The sequence below is a fragment of the Boeremia exigua genome, assembly GCF_020726555.1.
Source record: "Boeremia exigua strain MPI-SDFR-AT-0100 chromosome Unknown C7974scaffold_2, whole genome shotgun sequence".
Classification (NCBI taxonomy): domain Eukaryota; kingdom Fungi; phylum Ascomycota; class Dothideomycetes; order Pleosporales; family Didymellaceae; genus Boeremia; species Boeremia exigua.
In genome coordinates, this window is record NW_025763519.1 from 644421 (window position 1) to 659870 (window position 15450).

The 15450-nt window shown below is 53.4% G+C and overlaps 7 protein-coding genes across 7 annotated transcripts; 3 read left to right on the forward strand and 4 right to left on the reverse strand.

Moving 5' to 3' along the window:
* Nucleotides 1-239: 239 nt before the first annotated feature.
* On the reverse strand, nt 240-839 carry C7974DRAFT_303062 (Oxo-4-hydroxy-4-carboxy-5-ureidoimidazoline decarboxylase; the record flags this gene model as incomplete). The annotated part of the gene is made up of 2 exons (XM_046137928.1): nt 240-387; nt 454-839. 2 exons carry the CDS (start codon nt 837-839, stop codon nt 240-242), a joined length of 534 nt encoding a protein of 177 aa, XP_046001174.1.
* Nucleotides 840-1903: 1064 nt separating this feature from the next.
* Nucleotides 1904-6314, forward strand: C7974DRAFT_384991 (uncharacterized protein). Its single transcript, XM_046140909.1, has 5 exons — nt 1904-2261; nt 2324-2511; nt 2583-5578; nt 5629-5863; nt 5911-6314. The coding sequence occupies exons 1-5, from the start codon at nt 2188-2190 to the stop codon at nt 5958-5960; spliced, it is 3543 nt and encodes a 1180-aa protein (XP_046001175.1). The 5' UTR covers nt 1904-2187; the 3' UTR covers nt 5961-6314.
* A 279-nt stretch (nt 6315-6593) lies between these two features.
* On the reverse strand, nt 6594-8355 carry C7974DRAFT_327220 (isoprenoid synthase domain-containing protein). The gene is made up of 2 exons (XM_046139009.1): nt 7130-8355; nt 6594-7079 (listed from the first exon to the last, which is right to left on the reverse strand). Exons 1-2 carry the CDS (start codon nt 7981-7983, stop codon nt 6677-6679), a joined length of 1257 nt encoding a protein of 418 aa, XP_046001176.1. The 5' UTR covers nt 7984-8355; the 3' UTR covers nt 6594-6676.
* Nucleotides 8356-8525: 170 nt separating this feature from the next.
* Nucleotides 8526-10154, reverse strand: C7974DRAFT_384994 (uncharacterized protein). The gene is made up of 2 exons (XM_046140910.1): nt 9710-10154; nt 8526-9660 (listed from the first exon to the last, which is right to left on the reverse strand). The coding sequence occupies exons 1-2, from the start codon at nt 9848-9850 to the stop codon at nt 8845-8847; spliced, it is 957 nt and encodes a 318-aa protein (XP_046001177.1). The 5' UTR covers nt 9851-10154; the 3' UTR covers nt 8526-8844.
* Nucleotides 10155-10165: 11 nt separating this feature from the next.
* Nucleotides 10166-12008, forward strand: C7974DRAFT_96926 (uncharacterized protein). Its single transcript, XM_046147617.1, has 2 exons — nt 10166-10505; nt 10564-12008. The coding sequence occupies exons 1-2, from the start codon at nt 10288-10290 to the stop codon at nt 11510-11512; spliced, it is 1167 nt and encodes a 388-aa protein (XP_046001178.1). The 5' UTR covers nt 10166-10287; the 3' UTR covers nt 11513-12008.
* Nucleotides 12009-12503: 495 nt separating this feature from the next.
* C7974DRAFT_372159 (uncharacterized protein) lies at nt 12504-13325 on the forward strand (the record flags this gene model as incomplete). Its single annotated transcript, XM_046140053.1, has 2 exons — nt 12504-12699; nt 12754-13325. The coding sequence occupies 2 exons, from the start codon at nt 12504-12506 to the stop codon at nt 13323-13325; spliced, it is 768 nt and encodes a 255-aa protein (XP_046001179.1).
* A 355-nt stretch (nt 13326-13680) lies between these two features.
* On the reverse strand, nt 13681-15420 carry C7974DRAFT_97026 (uncharacterized protein). The gene is made up of 3 exons (XM_046147618.1): nt 14914-15420; nt 14370-14863; nt 13681-14321 (listed from the first exon to the last, which is right to left on the reverse strand). The coding sequence occupies exons 1-3, from the start codon at nt 15076-15078 to the stop codon at nt 13886-13888; spliced, it is 1095 nt and encodes a 364-aa protein (XP_046001180.1). The 5' UTR covers nt 15079-15420; the 3' UTR covers nt 13681-13885.
* Between the last annotated feature and the right edge of the window lie 30 nt (nt 15421-15450).

Genomic DNA, 15450 nt, shown 5'->3' on the forward strand with positions numbered 1-15450 from the left:
GAGCGCCTCTACGGCTAGATGAACTCTGCACTTGAATCGCACACACATGCCTCAAAATAGCTGAGTCTTCTTCTTCGCAGATACGCGTGTACTCGTGACCACGCTGGAACCATATTCGACTGCATTCCTTCCTCAATTTCTACGACAGCAGCTATATTGGAGTGCGCATGCAGCGACAGCCTACACTAAGCTCAAGACTTGTCACAACCTCAAGCGTTTCATAGCTTGGGCGTGGACAGTCATGCCTGCAGCTTCGTTGCACGGTCCAGTGCTATGTCGCACATGGCTTGGATGGCTTCCTGTCGCTCAGCCTTGATATCACCTCGGTCGATGCGGGAGCGCATGTTTTCCATGACGACGGGGCGGGGACGACCATTCACGAACACGCTGAGCAGCGTCAGCCTTTGTCAACATGCGAGTGACAATGCATGAATATAGTAAAGCAACACCTACACATATCTCAACCCGGGGAACTTTTCCTCGTACTCCCTGTTCAGACTCGCGAGCTTCTCCTTCTCTTCCTCGGCTCCCTGCTGCAGCTGCGCCTGTTCTTTCCTGCTTTGCTCGCTCTCGACCTTCTTCTCGCCAAGTCGTGGATGCGAGCACAGTATCTCTGACAGCTTCTTCACGTCCTCAGGACTATCTGAGCTCGCAAGCGCCTTGAGCTGGGCATTCACGGCAGTGATAAGGACGTCATAGCTAGGAAACGTTGTTGATCGCAGCACGGGCAGGGTGAGTGCATTGAGCGGGGGAGAAGGCTCAAAAAGCAGATCCAACACAGTCGTCAGCTCCGAGTCCGCCGCATGTGGCAGAGTGGAGATGGCAGGGAGTGATGTCATGTCTGCGACGTGCAAGGGTGCTCTATCGATAAGTGCAAATTATGAAGCGGAGGCCGACGCGTCGAGTGTTTTGTTGTGAGATAGTCAAAGCTACAGCGACGCGATGGCGGGGTGACGATGTCATTAAGAAAGGTGTAACACCGGCCGCTACCGTCCGATGTTATCGACGCGCATTTTCAAGCCACAAGCCTCTCCACAACTACTTGGGAGTAGTGTGGCGAGGCTTTGAGTGGTTCGCAGAGAGTGGGCTGGTGGGGTGGGTTGAATGCAAGCTGCAAGGGGGTGGAGAGCTTTGGCGTATCAATAGCTTTAGGGAAACACCTGCGCCGAACAGCCTCGAAGGCACATTTGGAGATATCCAAGGCTGTAGCGTCCATTGGAGGTTAACAGTAGGGCCAGGGCAGAGCCTGCAGCATGGCATTGCTGAGTGATTGCACATAGACAATGCTGGATTAGGATGCAGGCGCGCGAGCAATGGAGTCAATTGTAGTGCATTTGATAATAGAGTTCTGCAGTTGGGAGCCAGGGCAGGGCCAACCTGGAAGGCAAGCACGCTCGGCACTGCGACTGGCTGGAGCGAAGGGTCCGGCGGCAGGAGAGAATTGTCCGGCAGCTGCAGCTCCAACGTCTATCGCAGGTGGGCTGACAACGACTATCGCGAGCATTGCAGGCCAGCTGTGGACGTCGTCTGCGAAAGCGACGGACCGGCAGCCGAGCACCTGCGCGGTGACACGACGACTTGCTTGGCCGCGCCGAGTGCTGCAACGGCTACCTCCTCGCGCACGCGGCCATGCAGCAGTCCTGTGGCTCAGGTCCACGCCGGTAGCCAGAGGCCGCGTGCAGTAGCAGCATTCGACGTGCGGATAGCCGTCGTGGCCGCCGTTGATGAAGTTGTCGAGCGTCAGCAGCCGGCACGGCAGCCGCGGAGCAGGGCCCGACGAGGACCAGGGGGCCAGCCCTGTGGCCCCGTCTGCACGCTGAAACACTAAGCACTGCAGCAGTTCGCGCAGCTCAGGCACGCATCGCTGCCCCCTTCTGCTGCAGGCCGGTGCACTGCTGCCCATCTGCTGCTCATCTGCTGTTCTGTCTGCCCATGCCGCACGCCCGCTCTCCCTCCAGCCGCTGCTGTGCACCGCCGTGACCAACCCGCGACGCGCCCAGCGCCCATGTGTTGCCCTGCTTGACTCGTCGGTCCCTGGATTCGCGGTAGCCCTTGACCCCTACGCACGGCCGCGTCGTCGCCTAGCAGCGCGCGCAACCACCGGCAGTCCGCCCAAACACTGCAGCTTCACTCTGCACCGCAGGCTGCCCCCGCGCCTGCTGCAGCTCCCGGCCCCGCGCGCTCGCCATGTCGCTGAACGGGCTGGACGACATTGCCGTCACACAGGCGTACCAGGGCGCACTGGCCGAGGCTGGCGGATGGTACGATGCCCTGCCCCCGAGCTCCGCAATCTCCAGCCGCTGTGCTAATGTAACGCGTACAGGTTCCTGCTCAAGTATACGGCAAGGGATGCCGTCGACGTGCTGACCACGGGAACTGGCGGGGCCCAAGAGGCGCGCGCTGCCGTCGCACAGTACGAAGACAAGTCGCCGCTGTACGGGCTGCTGCTGTACCGCCGCCGCAAGGTCTTGGTCAAATACGTGCCCGAGGGCACCTCGCGCCTGCTCCAAGGTAGGCTGTCCTATGCGCCGCCCGCGCTGCGCAAATTGGCGGGTCAGGCCTGCGCTAACACCCACCCACAGCCCGCGTTGCTGTCCACTTCATCACCGTGACCGAGAAGTTCGCGCCGCACGACATTGTCCTCTCCATCAGCAGCCCCGAAGAGCTTAGCGATGCCGCCCTTACCTCGGCCTGCACCCTGCACACCGCCGCCCCCTCGAGCTCCTCGTCCAGTGGCTCGTCCGCAAGACATCAGAAGTTGAGCTGGATCAGGGAAGAGTCGGAGGCGCCCAGCCAGCCTGCAGGAGACGACGCCCCCGCCCTGCAGCGACCGACGTCGCCCTCCACCATTCCGACCATACTCGAGCCCGCCAGCAACGAGGCTGAGTCTCTGCGGCGTGCCTCAGTAGTGTCGCAGCACACCGAGCAGGTCCCCGTTGTCCTCGACGACAAGGTGGTCGAACCTGCGCCGGCCGACGTGAAGCCTGCGCCGGAGATCTCGCACGTCACGATTGAGACTGTTACACAAGGGCCGCGAACACCCGAGGCCGACGACGTCAGCGACTTGAGGAGGACGTTCACGAACGACTCGCTGTTCGAGGGTGGTGCCGAGCCCCGTGCCTCCTCGCAGACCGCTCGCCCAGACTACAACGAGCTGTACGAGCACTACTACGCCCAGTACACCAAACCTAAAGAGAAACTCGGGCCTCGACCTCGCGCCTCACAGGAAGGGAGGCGCCCTTCCACCTCAGGCAGTGGTTCTCAACTCGGCGCGAAAACAAAGTCGTCCCTACCATCTGGTCTTCGCTCCGCCGCTCGCAAAGCCGCTGAATCGAAGAAGCCTAAGCTCAAAGACTCAAGGTCCGATTCGAACCCCGCAGTCCCTACCACTCTGCCTTTGCCGCCACCATCTCCTATACCCGAGACTCCTATTTCTCCTATTTCTGTCACCTTCTCGCTGAAGGGTCCGGCGAGTGTACGGTCTATGCCTGTTGGTTACAGTGGCGGACTCAAGTCCAACAGCAACACACACGAACGGACACGTTTGATGAAAGCATTGGAGCTGCGTAAAAAGCAGATGAAGGCTCAACAAGACCGACAGAGCAAGATGACAGAGGAAACAACAGAAAGTGGCGAGGCAACGGCGCAGATTGTTGAGTCTACATCATCCCTTGACAGCGATAGCACAGCGGCAGACGCACCACAATCTGGTAGCAATACTATGATTGAAGATGCGAGTGTTGCAAAATCCTTGCCTGTGAACAACGGAGAGGACGCCATCAAGGAACCCAGTAGAGAGGATTTTGAAGACAGAAAGATCTCACTGGAGGAGGATACAACTTCATCTTTGGCAGTGGACAGCTCAGGTATGGTCTACACCAGCAACCAGACCGAGAACGATGATCTCAATTCTGCTGCATCCGTGTCCTCGCCGGTATCTGCGCAAACGCAAGGATCATCTGTTGCCCCTTCCACCCGGCCCTCATCCCTGTCAGAGGACGATCATAATACCAGCATGGATGATGCGCAGAAGGCCGCAGACATTCCAGAACATACGACATGGGATACTCTAGACGAGCAGCAATCTGTGGACAGCTCGCCGACAGTTGTTCCGGAAAGCAAGACGCCCGTCCCCTCGTTAGATATGCAGATACCTAGTCAGTTGCCGACCCCGCCAGCGGATGCCCCACTTGAGTCAGACACGTCAAAGCGGGAATCCACAACATCCCTTATACCTTCCGAATCTCAAGACCCACGCCGCTCTAACCGCGAGTCAACCATTTACATGCCCCCTGACGAGCACGCTGGGCAAAATGACAATGCGTCTAAGCGCCGCAACAGGGAGTCGATGATTCTGCCCTCCTCTAAGAGAGAAAGCTGGTACCAATCGAAAGATAAGCGCAGGGCATTGCTTGATCCGATACAGGTCAGCGCAGAAAATTCCGAGGCAGAGTATCTATCCGACGACTCCTTTATGGAAGAGCTTCGTAGCGCGGAGGTCCGGCAGGCAAAGCCAATGTCCGTGTCCAAGTCGCCGATCATGCCTTTTTTTCCTCGACAGCCTTCTGAGCCTAAGCTTTCTTCACCGCCTAAGCGGGCAGCTTCGACATCATTCAACCAGGCCACCCGTACATCACCAGAACACCTTGTCAGGAAATCGTCAGGTCCATGGACCACATCAACCAGGAGTGAGGAGATGGGCCCGCCACCGAAGATGAACTCTGTCAAAGTATCCGGTGGTATTGCGCAAAGGATCAAGGCCCTCGCAGAGAAATCTAAACGCGATTCACAAGCATCGTTAAGTCCACACGATACCCCACGTTCGCGGCCTGGATCCAGCTTAGCGCAACGAAAGTCGAATTTCTTCGCAGCATCACCAATCGACAGGTCTCCTGGTGGTACGCCTGTTCAGCGATTAGGCAGTCCATCGCACCTAAGCTTGTCTAACCAGCCAACGCCTGACAAGAAACCTACGTTGGAGCCTTCGCCCATCACAGCGGATCAAAACGTATACAACCTACAGGAAGTGGAACAACCCGAGACTGTGCAGGTCACCGCTCGTATCATTCAAGATGAGCGCACTAAGCAACCTACGTTGGCTATGCCTACCGAAACCACGCCACTGGACCTCCACCAGAGTCCTTTGATCATTGATCATCAGAAGCCTGCCTTCGTTCCCAAAAGCCCAACTCGTGCGAAAACTGCTTCGTCTATTGCGACTGAGTCAACCACGTCGCCAAGAGCACCTTCTTCGTCGGGATCACGTGATCTGGGCCATGCACTCCCTCGCTCTTCATCTGAGAGCAGCTGGCGGCCATTCGGCCGCCGAATGAGCGAAACGAGGTCTATCCACAGTCACGACGGCGATGAAGAGAAGCGCGAAGAGAAGAAGGGCAAGAAAGATTCGCGAACGAGCAAGCTGTTCAAGCGAATGTCTTCGGGCTTGGGGTTGAAGAGCTCCCAAACAAGCCTTGCGCTTCCTGAGCAGGATATGCATTCTACTTCTTTATCATCACTGCGGGAACCGCCACCACCTGTTCAGGTTGGCGATCTCAACGTCCAGTTCCCCGACACACTGGTAAGTCCATCAACTTGCTGAAGCCCGGAGTTGTGCTAACAGGCAATCAGTTGTGGAAGCGTCGTTTTGTTGAGATCGACACCACTGGCAACCTTATCCTTGGTCCCTCGATATCGAATCCAAGAGGCATTACCAAGCGTTACCATCTCACCGATTTCAAAGCTCCTTATCCTCCCGACCAGGACCAACAGGAACTCCCAAATAGTGTAGTCCTGGACTTTATCGACGGCCGGACCCTGCAGTGTGCGTGTGAGTCCTCCACCTCGCAAGCTCATGTCCTGCAAAGTAAGTTCAACAAACCCTGCCAGGCAAATGGCTATTAACAACTTCAGTACTCCGAGAGGCGCACGATGCATGGATTGCCCACAGCCAGACGGCCTAACTCCTTATCTCCATTTTCATCATACTTACCCTTACACATACCCAGCCTTTCGCGGCATATTTCCTTACGACGTACGATGGTAGAGTAGACATTTCATTTGTGTTTTTGGATTTACTGCGGTTGCATGGATGCCTAGCGGAGGCTCAAAAGGTTCGATACATTATTCTCACTGCATTCTTCTCTTCGAAAGCTTCGTTCTAGTGGGTGTTTTGTGAACCCCTTTCGACCCCTCTGCATTGGGTGAGATTGTACATTCGGGGTGAGGCTTGGGGCTTTGATACTTGTATAATATTTAATGCTGCTGTGCAGCGTGATAATGGGTGGCTGGCATGAATACATTAGAGTATCACTGCGTTCACTAGTGCTGTCCGCCCCTGCATCATTTCATGTGTACTTTGAAATAGACTGCGCAGTGCGCTGGTGAGTGTTTGCCACATCTGTCCCCAATGTGCTACGATTTAAGCGCTACGATCATCGCTGCAGCACTCGTTGCTACGGCTACCTCATCTGAACAGGCGTCTCCCTTCGACAAGGCAAGCTCAGAAGCATCCCCATAGCAGCTCACTAAAAGCAATCAATCGACTGCTGCAGCTCAACTGGCAATAGTTCGACCAGACAAAGGAAAAGTAGTGTAATAGCGTAACTTCGTAATCATTAAGCGCATCGCTATGCAATGCTCGGATACTCCAACATTACTGTCCCTTCCACTACGTAATTCACCTCAACACCAACCTACCCAACATCTTCCTAAGCGCCTCCGCGCCTTGCGTCCCTTGATCCCCCAACCCCTCCTCAATCCCCTTAACAAGCCCCTCCGTCTTCCCCCTCAGCTCATCAATAACCCGCTTCGAGTACTCGAAGCTGCCCTTGGCCTCCATGTACTTGCACGCGTAGCGCTTAACTTCCTCGTCCGTCGTCTTCTGCTTCAGGATGTTGATCAGGATCTGGTTGCCCGGATCGGCGCGGATGGCGTGGATCACGGGGAAGGAGAATTTGCCTTCGGTCAGGTCTTCGCACAGGCCTTTGAGCGAGGCGTAGCCCGAGGTCGGCGAGAGGTTGAGGTGGTCGTCGAGGATTTGGAAGAGCAGCCCGATTGTGGAGACGAGCGGGGCGCAGTCGCTGGGGGGCGGTTAGCTGATATGTGAAGGGGTGGGTGGGGAGGTGCGTACACTTGGACTGCGCTCTCGGCTTGCATGAGCTTGATGGCGAGCCGAAAGAGGCCGCCCGTCTTGTTGCCGACCATTTCGAGGTAGTCGGCTTCGCTGGGGCAGGTCAGGCTGTCGCGCCAGTACAGGTCCATGCCCTGGCCTCTGTGGAGGTTCAACAGCTCCTCGGTGAATATCTCGATGAGCTTGGGGTTGCCCATGAGCAGCAGGTCCTGTAGCGCCTTAAAGTAAACATAGTTCGCCGAGTTGATTGTCTGCGCGACGCCAAAGATACTGTTTGCGACGGGGATGCCGCGCCGTAATAATGAGTTGTCTTCGACGTCGTCGACCAGCAGAGACGCTGTGTGTAGCATACCAACAACCCGTGTTATAGTTTCCAGCCGCTCAGGTGGGACCTGCAGCCACAAATTGAACGCTGCTATGCATTGCGACCGAATGTCCTTGCCCGGATGACCCCAGAGGTAGTCGTAGGGCCCAAGGAGAAGGCGCTCCTTCTCCTCCGTCCAAGCCGCACCGTTGCCATATATGAGGTCTTCGCCCAGATTTTTCGCGTCGGCTGGCGGCGAGAGCGGAGTGGGGTAGTTTGTGCTGACTTCTTCGAGGTTCATTGGCTCCGACCGTGAATGCGATTGTGATTGCGAGTGCGAGTGCGGCTGTGCTTGTGTGCTAACGACCGGCTCTATTGAGGCGTGCGACGTCTTGCTCTTCTTGCTTTGGCTCATCCAGTCGATCTCTGAGAGTGGGCGCAAGACGCTTTGACGGGGACTCGCAGGATGCCCGATCGTGACTTGGCCGGTGGAGCTTGTGCGAGGGGGTATGGCGTTCGGAGAGGCAAAGGGATGTGTTTCGGTGGCCATGGCTCGTGGCGGTGGAGACTATGTACAGACGGGTGGACGCTGATGTGGGTGCCTGAAGTACGAGACGCCGAGGTCGATGCGGGGCGAAATTATCCTGATTATATGCAGCTCTTGACGCGTACAAACCTTCAATGCGGCGCTGACACCGTTAGGCGGAATGCACGGGGCCCGAAAGCTTCTGTTGGGATGTGCTCGTGAGGCCTTGCAGCAGTGCGGAGACCTATCAACACGCGCTTGTTGAAAAATGAGGGCAGGTCGATGCAGATAGCAATGTCACAGTGTAGGCTGAGGAGTCGCTTGTAGGCATCAGCAGCGACTAGCTCCAGGTACATTCGCTGCAGAAGTTGCAGGCCGCGCGCGCGTGGTCTAAATCGCAGCTTGAACATGACGCAGTCCTCGGCAGCTGTGGGCCGATCTTAGCTAAGTGTGGCTGAGATCTCTGTCACATGAATGGCGGGGCATATGTGAACGCGAGCGCTAGTTGCAGTCAATAAATACGTCAACATTCGCAACAAATGTTCGCTTGGCTTCGAGGATTTGATCCTTGATTCGAGATCGTCGACATATGCTTGGCAATTCCCTCGTCTGAGCTTGGAGGTCTCTAAACTGGCAAAGTAAATTCGTAAAATTAAGATTCTGAATAAATCTATCCACATAGCTACGGTGGTTGAAAACACTACGATCATGATTCATAAACGCTACGAGCTGCCCAGCCATGACCTTAACGCCGAAATTGGTGAACTCCATATCGAAACCTGTCTAATACAGCTGTGCGATGTAGATGACATTGGTGATTGATAGATGTGGAGCGAAGTCCATCCACCATTACCCTACGAACAACTGAGTCGAAGTTGTTGATCCTCAGGGCTTGCCACTGACCTTAGAAGCCTTCGTCTTTCTTTTCGTTTTGGGCATAACGCACTTCTGATGCCAGTATAGGTTCCTTCTCAATTCGTCGTTGAATGTCTTGCGTCTCTCTGCGTCGGTAACGTTCTGAGAACCGTAATAGCCCCCTCGCAGGCTCCCAGCAGCCACCTCGAGAACTTCAAGAGCCGCATCGGCCTTCTTTTTGGCGCGGCCGACAGCTTCCAGCCAGGGAAACGCATCGCGATAGATCTGCTGAGCACAAAGCTTTGGTAGCCTGTAATAACTGAAAGTACTGTCGATGTAGAGCTTCTCAAGATTGGTAGCCCAGATAAGAACTGCGAAGCAGGCATTGTTATACGCCTTCGATGTACGTCCCCGGCCCCAGCCCGTGAGTCGCATCTTCCTGAGGTGAGAAGCACTGCCAGGACCCAGGTTAATCATAAATGCATACAGAGCGACAGTGTCAGCGAAGACAAGTTCGTTGCCGTATAGGATATCACAACCTTCTTGATAGATCTGCTTGTTTGTTGCGAGGAGTGAAGGAACAAGGGATGCGGCTCGCTCATTCGCATCGCTATTGATTTTGTTCGACTGGTAGGGAGACCTGTAGTTCGATACTTGGTTGAAGGTCTTGTCCGAGACTCTCTCGACGCAACGGCGCCTGTTCCGTTGAACGGCAACGAATTTGATACCCGATGGATCAGTGAGCGCGTATGTGTAGATCATGTTGCGGATCTCTGCAGGCAGTTGAAGAAAAGGAAAGATGTTGCGCTTCGGTAAGGGTCTGCTGGATGCAGTCTTGCGTTGCTTCTGAGATCAGGTCAGTACTGCTAGCATGCCCTGGAAGCCGTCGGCGAACCTTCGGTTTCACATCTTCCTCAAACTCCCCATCCATCTCATCAACATCCATCTCTTCCATACGGTAGTTGACCTGTGTCCGCTTACGCTTCGAGTAACGGCCAGACGCAAAGGTTGTCTGTGATGTCACAATTTGAGACATTGTAAGTTGATTAACCGCAATTGAGAATTCGTGGGAGTTATTGATCAGCGAGCAATTAATGAGAGTGAGACACGTTTGATTTTGGAAAAACACGAAAGAGACGCGCTCTCATGCGACTTTAATAGGTGATTGCGTGTATGTTGACGATCAGCTGCTTTCCGAATCGGTTGTTAGCTTAGGCTGCAACTGAGGCGAGCCAGGGTTAGTAAGGCATCAACCCGACGGCGTCTGGGACTAAAGCTGACGTGTAGTCAATTGGACGATGGATATCGTTTCGATGCCACATTCTCGCAGTCAACAATGTCGACGTCTGAGTCGAGTGGAGAGGGAGTAGACGCAAGAGCGTGCACGCCACGACCGCTTAGTAATCAATCATGTACTAGCCGGATCTGGTTGCGCAAAATGCGAGCCGTACTTTTCTGCAACCAAGCAACAAGATGGCATCAATCGATTCCTTACTGACTCTTACACTCGATCTGCCGCCGAGCTGTATCGAGTTCTGGTCTCGCGACTCGCAATATGCTGTGGTGGGCACCTATAATCTCGAGAAAGAAGATGGATCAGGATTGTCAGATCCTGCGCAGCATGAGGGGCAGCAAAAGAATCAAGAGCGTAATGGAAGTTTGATATTGGTTCGTGTTAGAGACGATACAGTGTAAGTTGTTGCTACAACAAATTCTGCCATACCATCAAGCAAAACTTATTATTGTCAGCGAAATTGTGCAGACGATTGCAACAGCATCCGCAATTTTGGATGTACACTTCCTTCCCCAGGAGGGCGCAGACTCCATCTTCGGAGTGGCAACATCGACAGGCTCTATTGGTATCTATCAGCTCGACCAAGAGTCAGCCAACGACATTCCCGAAATCGTCCTCCTTCAGACCCTCCAGTACTTTCCCGAGAACGAGCTGATCACCGCGTTCTCATGGCATCCCGAACAGTCGGCAGTTGGCATGACTCTTTCGACCGGCAAAGTATGTCTTGGCAAAGTCGACCTGGAGAATCCATCGCACTTGGACGTTGGCCTTCATGAGCTTGAAGCATGGACCCTCGCCTTCCTGCCAGACGGAACAGGCATTTACTCCGGAGGTGATGATAGCGCCTTGAAGTACATGGAGCTGCCCCGCGATCATCCTGGAAGCAAAGAAGAGATTTCTGGAGCAAACTATGCCCCTTCATGGATCATGTCATGGTCGGACAAGAAAGTCCACAGCGCTGGTGTCACAGCGATCCTGCCAATCCATGTAGATAGTGGAAGCAGTTGGATAGTTACTGGCAGCTACGACGATCATATTCGTCTGATTGAAGCTCCCACCGTGGGTCGCCGTCAGGTGCGAGCTGAGATGGACCTAGGTGGTGGAGTGTGGCGTCTGAAGGTTCTGGACAAGAAGATGCCAACTCAAGCTGCAGCAAGCTCAAGCGAGGCAATGCAACCACCCGAAGAACTGTTACTCCTTGTTAGCTGTATGCATGCTGGTGCGCGCGTCATCAGGCTTGTGCGTACCGGTGATGACTGGCGGTTCGAGGTTGTGGCAAAGTTTGAGGAACACAAGAGTATGAACTATGGAAGCGATTCACAGTTTGGGTTGAATGCGAATGGCCAGCGAACATTCATATCTACGAGCTTTTACGATCGACTGCTATGCTTATGGAGGTATTAAGATTACAGAGTGTTGGACACAAACAAATACCTAATGGCGAACGTACAGGCAAGACGCTTGTAGATGTTGTCACAGTACTCAGCTTGATACTGTTGCCATTCGATATATAATGTGGTCACAACCTGAATCGAACGAGAGCTCTACTTTCATGTATACGTGGGCTTCAACCTCTGTAAGGATCTGAATTGAGGCATACCCATACATGTCAGGACATCTGTGGATTCTCTTAAATAGTTCACACTATGTCATTGTGTGAAAGAACATAGAATGTCGTAAGCATCTTCTCGAAAGGAACCCGCTGGAACGTAGCCGGAAAAGGGGTGTTCACTGTACGGCAATAAGGACTAGAGATACTACAGACTGGGTGATGCCCAGGGAAGTCTGAGTACTGGTACGTCGTTTTCGACGTGGTGATCAACAAGAGATAATTGGTTGGACTTCCTGTGATTGTTTGGGTGCAATGTGTTAGTATACAGCCCTTGAAGAAAATGGCGAGCGAGTGGACGTCAAAGATTATTCGGCAGGGTAAGGGATTGGTCTAATTCTACTTCAGAGCCTGATTTGGTTCACGCAGTCAGTCTGATGTATATGTATAGTCGTTGGCAACATGTATGAGTTATGGAGCAGACTGCTCAGTGTAGATGCGTACCGTGAAAAGCAGCTCTACAATCATTCGGTTTCTATAGTTCATGTTGCGGTGCATGAAACTAGATCTATGTAACATAAGAGTCGTTCTGAGCCCTGCAAAGAAAGCTTGCTGTTGTACACAGGTGTGTGATCGGAGGACTCGGAGTGGGGCGGGGCGCTAGCAAAGTAGCGCAAATCTTAAATCCCAGACAGGGGTGACGGAACCCCGGTCTAGAGACTCGAGAGGTCATCCTGTGACGCACTCTCTGCGCGACGCATTTTGTTCGTTCCTTTAACACCAACCGTCAGTAGCCTAGTCTGAGGCACCGAACCTCGACCAAGATAGAGCTAAAGGAGTCGAGACATGTCAGTCGAGTTGCAACCGCCCTCAGAGCCCGCACCGTCGACACGTACTCTCCAATCTACCAACACTTCACACAGCTGCCCATCATGTGGCACAACAATTGTCGCTGATTTGGAGGGCGTGGAGGAAGCGAAGCATATTATAAAAGAACTGCAAGCGCAGATAGATATGCTGAGAGAAAAGGCAGCGGCTGCAGGTACGTTTGCGAATTGCGAACGATAGTCACGAAGTGTACTAAGGCGTCAATCAGCAGACAAATGCGCCGATTACGAGGACCAGATCCGTACGCTAAAATCTACACCACAAGGCATTAACAGGCCAACGCGCAACAATACCTCGGACTCGGTCGCTTCCCCTTCTTCAAATGGTCGTCCATCGACAGCAGGCTCAGCACACGCCAGAACACAATCTCGTTTCTCGTTCCTTACTGGCAGGTTGGCCTCGCCTGTCAACTCCACCAACCCGCCGCCCCTACCCGGCCCAGCGACCAAATCATCAGCGGACCATGATCTGCTTCATGAACTCGAACGCGAGCGTGCACTTAGAGCGAAGGCAGAGGACAGGGTGCGCACCGTGGACTCAGAAATCGAAGAACTCAGCGTGACTCTGTTCTCTCAGGCTAACGAGATGGTGGCGGAGGAACGCAGAGCAAGGGCAAAACTTGAAGAGCGGATAGAGTTGCTTGAGAGGAAAGACAAGGACAAGATGGGGCGGCTGGACCGCCTTGAGAAAGCAGTGAGCAGGCTTGACCGTGTCAAGGCCTTGCTAAAGGAGGACACAGGGAGCCCTCTGAACCCGGCTCTTACCCTTCCGCCAGGATGATGTTGGCAGCTGTTGCGTAGAGCGCAGCAACACGACTGACTGCTGGACAGATCGCAAGTCTTGCAGTGTGCACTTTGTTTCGATCACACTACCTTTGTTTTTTCCGCGACTGCCTTTCGAGATACCCCGCATGTTCTCGGCACCCAGCATAGTCACAGGCGTTAGGATGTTTTCTGTATTCAAGATGTAGGTTGACCAGTCGGCTTTTATGTTGCTAAAGTCTCTGATACCTAACCGAGCAGGCTTTAGAAGACAAAGCCTACCCTCAATGAGTTAATGAGCAGTTATAGGCCTATGGTGTATGGTGTACTTTGCTAGTGACGCTTGCCTGCGATGTGATAGGAACCACTTCGTTTCAGAAGTGGACAACTCGCACACAACACATTACGTTCTTCCTTCAATTCGAGAATACTGGGTGTTCGAGCAATTGGAGACACAGCACGGGACCAATTAAAGAAAAAACACAAATGTGCTCGAATTTGAGGTAGGCTACGACTGTCCAGGCACGTAGGTCCGCGAAACGTTGTGTTGTTTCCAGTAGGATAAAGGGACACAAGAGGTTACCCGTTCATTTTTCCATACGTACCGTAAGTCCTGTCAGGCGCTCGCACAGCACTGTTCCTCTCTGCGCTCGTTACTTCGTGCACTACCGTCTTGGTAATTCCACTACTGGTAACATTTGCAGGAAGCATGTCTTTCTCGCTGTCGGCGTCATCTTCCGCAGCTGAGCGACCCATCGGTTTGCTGTAAGGTTTGCTGACATTGTACAATGGTATGCTTCCCGGTGTCCTCGATTTCGTTAGGAAGGTTGACGGCACGATTTGGCGGAACAATTTGTCGAAGACCTTGCGCAGAGGCGGCAAACTTGCGATCAAGATTCCCACTGAGAGCTCTGTCGCAGCCCAAATCGTCAAGTTGACACCATCCCAAGTTGGATCTTTTGTTTTCTTGAGTGCACTCAGCTCAATGGTTTTGAAGATCGAACACACCGTGGCGCTGCAGGACAAGTCAGCTTTTGGTCTCGATCAGAAAACTGAGACTCACACTAAACCCAGCATGAACACAATCCTCAGACTCCATTGTGTCCGCTTTGCAAGCTGGATGGTTGAGAGATATACGATGGGCGCCACAACATACACGATATCCGTGACGATATTGGTGACTCCTTGCGCATATGTCAAAACTGAATGGCCTTTGTACCAGCAATGCCCTTTTACCGCGCGGTTCCAATTAGCTTCCAAAGGCACGCAATTTAGTAAACCGATACACGGTATTGTGAAGTTGAAGACAGTGACCAACAGAATCGATGCCCAGACGATGAGCGTGTAGACCTTGGAGAACTTCAGGGCAAGCAGGTATGCGCAGATCGACCATTTCAGGACAGCGACTGCCATCAGGTTGATGATCTGTCCAACCCATACATAGTAGCTATATGCTATAATGTCGTCTGGTTTCTTGATGGACGGGTCAGCAATGTGCCGGCCCTGGGCGTGACCGGTGGTCCTGAAGCGAAGCCCCATCGTCGCCACATTCATCATCTATATGTCAGGTTAGTATTGCTGCGTCGTTCATACAAGGATCTACTTACTCCCGCTAAAATCAGAAGATAGTCACAAAACAACAACTTTCGTTTGTTCTTTATCGCATATACGACTCTCCATATCAGCACCAATGTGCTTAAGACTCCGATGCTGATGGTGGATCCCAAGATCTCGTGTCTGCGATCGGGCCAGTCTTGTCGCGTGTCTGCCATCCTGGGCACTCGATAAAGGGTCTGCTTGCCCAGGACGATCTCAGGCGGACACTGGGTCAGGTGTAGGAAAGCTGGGTGGACCCAAAATTCCAGAAGGACGGAGTGATGAGAACGACGGGAGAAGTAGCCTTCTCAAATTAGCACCTTACGTATCCCTACAGGTAATTTTTGCAAACAAGCTTCCGTAGCCAAGAGCGCACGCCCGTGTACAGGTTCGCATGATTTAATCTTTGGCGAGACTTTCTCCGAACCATTGACCCTCGCGTACCTATTGTATCCAAGCAAATCGCCGATCATCGGCACATGAGGTAGGCACATACTGCTGTACAGTCAAATACGAGTACACAATAGAGGTCATTGCACGACTCAACT

Bases quoted from the DNA above. Each gene is read 5' to 3' on its own strand.
- C7974DRAFT_384994 (XM_046140910.1), bottom strand. From the start codon at position 9,850: ATGTCTCAAATTGTGACATCACAGACAACCTTTGCGTCTGGCCGTTAC. The intron at 9,661-9,709 runs GTTCGCCGACGG...ACCTGATCTCAG, and splicing joins AGGAAGATGTGAAACCGAAG to AAGCAACGCAAGACTGCATC.
- C7974DRAFT_97026 (XM_046147618.1), bottom strand. From the start codon at position 15,078: ATGGCAGACACGCGACAAGACTGGCCCGATCGCAGACACGAGATCTTG. The intron at 14,864-14,913 runs GTAAGTAGATCC...CCTGACATATAG, and splicing joins ATCTTCTGATTTTAGCGGGA to ATGATGAATGTGGCGACGAT. The intron at 14,322-14,369 runs GTGAGTCTCAGT...CTTGTCCTGCAG, and splicing joins GTGTTCATGCTGGGTTTAGT to CGCCACGGTGTGTTCGATCT.
- C7974DRAFT_96926 (XM_046147617.1), top strand. From the start codon at position 10,288: ATGGCATCAATCGATTCCTTACTGACTCTTACACTCGATCTGCCGCCG. The intron at 10,506-10,563 runs GTAAGTTGTTGC...TATTATTGTCAG, and splicing joins CGTGTTAGAGACGATACAGT to CGAAATTGTGCAGACGATTG.
- C7974DRAFT_327220 (XM_046139009.1), bottom strand. From the start codon at position 7,983: ATGGCCACCGAAACACATCCCTTTGCCTCTCCGAACGCCATACCCCCT. The intron at 7,080-7,129 runs GTACGCACCTCC...ACCGCCCCCCAG, and splicing joins GCCGAGAGCGCAGTCCAAGT to CGACTGCGCCCCGCTCGTCT.
- C7974DRAFT_384991 (XM_046140909.1), top strand. From the start codon at position 2,188: ATGTCGCTGAACGGGCTGGACGACATTGCCGTCACACAGGCGTACCAG. The intron at 2,512-2,582 runs GTAGGCTGTCCT...ACCCACCCACAG, and splicing joins CACCTCGCGCCTGCTCCAAG to CCCGCGTTGCTGTCCACTTC. The intron at 5,579-5,628 runs GTAAGTCCATCA...ACAGGCAATCAG, and splicing joins TCCAGTTCCCCGACACACTG to TTGTGGAAGCGTCGTTTTGT.